The sequence below is a fragment of the Hylaeus volcanicus genome, chromosome 7, assembly GCF_026283585.1.
Source record: "Hylaeus volcanicus isolate JK05 chromosome 7, UHH_iyHylVolc1.0_haploid, whole genome shotgun sequence".
Lineage (NCBI taxonomy): Eukaryota > Metazoa > Arthropoda > Insecta > Hymenoptera > Colletidae > Hylaeus > Hylaeus volcanicus.
The window spans coordinates 12,617,147-12,620,055 of record NC_071982.1 but is presented as its reverse complement, the minus strand read 5'-3'; the positions used below and the strand labels follow the sequence as shown (position 1 = coordinate 12,620,055).

At 33.8% G+C, this 2,909-nt stretch overlaps 1 protein-coding gene across 5 annotated transcripts in view; it reads left to right on the top strand.

Moving 5' to 3' along the window:
* Positions 1–2,909, top strand: part of LOC128880426 (monocarboxylate transporter 3) — a 43,053-nt gene that overhangs the window by 22,852 nt on the left and 17,292 nt on the right. Inside the window, exon 1 of one of the 5 annotated variants that reach the window (XM_054130484.1) lies at positions 1,975–2,522. The exons of the other annotated variants lie outside the window; for them this stretch is intronic. Coding sequence (XP_053986459.1) covers positions 2,515–2,522 — 8 coding nt within the window. The 5' untranslated portion in view covers positions 1,975–2,514. Of the gene's footprint in view, positions 1–1,974; positions 2,523–2,909 lie in introns of those variants that run through there. 5 annotated transcript variants of the gene reach the window in all.

Genomic DNA, 2,909 nt, shown 5'->3' with positions numbered 1-2,909 from the left:
CGAATAATGCTTATTCGTTTCTAGTTGAATTAAAATTAGAATTTCAAGGTATAGATTAAAATTTGGTTTTAATGATTTCAGATTAAAGTTTGATTTTGTAACATTTCAAATTAGAATTTGAATTCAGTCTAAAATAAAATAAAACGTTTCAGAATGAATAAATAGTGATTTAAATTGATTTCTTTGAGGTGGTAAAAAATGGAGTGATCTTTTAATCAAATGTTCATACTAGGTCAGATCGTGGCTGATTAACCCCGTCCATTCGTACACTTCATTTATATCTCGCGACCTTGCGCTGAACGATAGTGAAAAGGGATAATATCAGGAAGGAGAACACGGAAGGATCGTTGACCCACTCGATCTTCTCTATGAATTCTTGTTGCAGCCATTCCATTTGCAAAAAGGCCACACTGAATTATAATCCTTTATTTACTTCTTTTAAAAACACTTTCTTCGATAACACTTACAGTTGTATTTTGAAAGATTCATTAAGGGATCATTCTGATTTAGATGCTCTAAAAACGGCTGTTTTTGTATATCTTTTTAAAAGTTCATTGATATAGATATCGATATGAAACTTATTGGGCTTAGTAAGTACACTATCAAAGTACGTAAACAAAATTTTATTTATTTATTTGAATCGTTGTTTATGGTCGACAAATGCTGGTAAACATAATTCTTCGCAAAGTATGTCGCTGGCGGCGTTGATATTATGTTAACGGCTCATCTGAAACGAAAAAGTCAAACATTTTTAGATTCAGTATGACTGTGGCTCTCGTGTATTCTACGAGAATTAATATTTATTGATAAATAACAAAATGGCGTAGATTTAAAGGAAAAAAATTTGTATTTGGAATTTGTAGCAGAGTCTCGCGTACTAATAGAGATAACTAATAAAATTTCACGAGAAGAAGAGAAACGTTTTCGGAACTAGAAGAGATGTACGAATTTATGTTCTTCAAAACTGTTTTAGTCGTTCACTTTTCCACGAAACGTTATTTTTTCCTTCTTATCTAGAGTAATAGTTTTGCTTCTAAAGACAGGAGATCAAGGAACGAAAAACATTATGATACACGCTGCACGTGAAACAAGCTCTGTTATACAATACTGTTAGATACATATACTTTCGATTAAAAAAGAAGAATTAAAAAAGAGAATCGATTTTTTTAAAGTCATAAATCAGAATGATCCCTTGATATACTAAAGTAGAAAAATATATTTTGAGCATTAAATATAATTGCGAAGAGTATTATTAGAAATTTGTGGAAAACCAGAATGAAATGAAAATTATACCGAAAATTTTGGGAAGAAATTTTTGCTTCGATTCTGGATTTAATGGATGATTTTGCGTTTTCTTTTAATAGTGGCGTAGACACGAGACACAACCGGTTCGTCTATGAATCTTTAATCGATCGCTCTTCCTCGAGGCATCGCGTGAAACCGGATTCCATTTTCAAAACAGTGACTGGCAAAGTTCATTTTTTACACGAAAATTTGGAATTACGAATGGGAGACGATTGGAATTACAATCCTTTGAGCAGGTTGTACATTGTAATCGAATAAAAATAAGAATTGTCCGAGAAGTTTAAGGAAACTCATTAATTTATCAGAAGGAAGCAATACCTGTAACTCGAAGAAATTCCTGAAAATTCCCGGAAGGGACATAATACCAGAAATTTCTATTTATAAAGAAGAAATACGATCTAGCAGTTTTACTGGTTTTACTAGTTTTGCGAATCTTGTCTCGTAGCAGCTGATGCACGCCGTGTAACATCGACAAATTTCTTTCTCCATCATTTTATTAGAAAATTGAATTTCCATATAGTCCTGAAAAAGATATATCCTCCATATTTTCTCCATTTATGTTCTTCAAAACTTTTTTTTTTCATTCGCTTTTCCACAAAACGTTACTTTTTTCTTCTTATCTAGAGTAATGGTTTCCTTTTAAAGACAGGAGGTCAATGAACGAATAACATTAACAAACATATTAATCACTGTAGGTACTTTTCTTATACTCCATCTAAACTCCACCGATACTTTTTCGAAGTAAAGTGATGTGAAAGTATCAACGATAACATCCACCCATGGAGACTCCCGAATAAATATTATTTGAAACGTCGAAATTTGCTCTTCTCACCGGTTAACCGAGATATCTGGCTACTCACCGCGTGGTAAACAGAATGCAATTTGTGCGTGTTTTCGCGACGAAAGAGTTCCCCGTATGTAAATGAAATCGTTGGGTTTGACACAGGATCGTATCTTATCGTCGATTTGAAAAATGCAAGATACTTGGCCGCTCGACTGTCATAACGACGAAGCCTCCCTTCTTCGATTGTCTGCAATCGCGGGTTGGGAACAGTCGGCCGGCGTTTCATTAACGGCGAGGAGAGGCTGTGTTCCCGGCAGTTTTCGGTTTGGCGCATCGGGACACGTTTGCATATTTCTATCGTGCTCGCATTATTCATTTCCTGTCGGTGCGAACGAAAGTGTTCTCTCGTCCACTCGTGCCTTCGAATGTCTTGGTACGTGCCAAATTTTATAGCTAGACAAATGGTGCTTTTGGATTTTGCTTTTCAACGAAACACGCATTTCCTTAAAGGATAGCTTTTAATGTAACGCAAATTTCTTTCTTTAAAGAACGGTTCTTATTTAAACACAGATTATTGTTTTTAAAAAATAGCAGTTTTCAAAGAAACACAAATTTCTTTTTTCTTCTCAAAGTGTAGTTTTTAACGAGACACTGATTTTCTTATTTTTAAAGAATGGTTCTTATTTAAACACAGATTTTTGTTTTTAAAGAATAGCAGTTTTCAAAGAAACACAAATTTCTTTTTTCTTCTCAAAGTGTAGTTTTTAACGAGACACTGATTTTCTTATTTTTAAAGAATGGTTCTTATCAGAAGACAGAT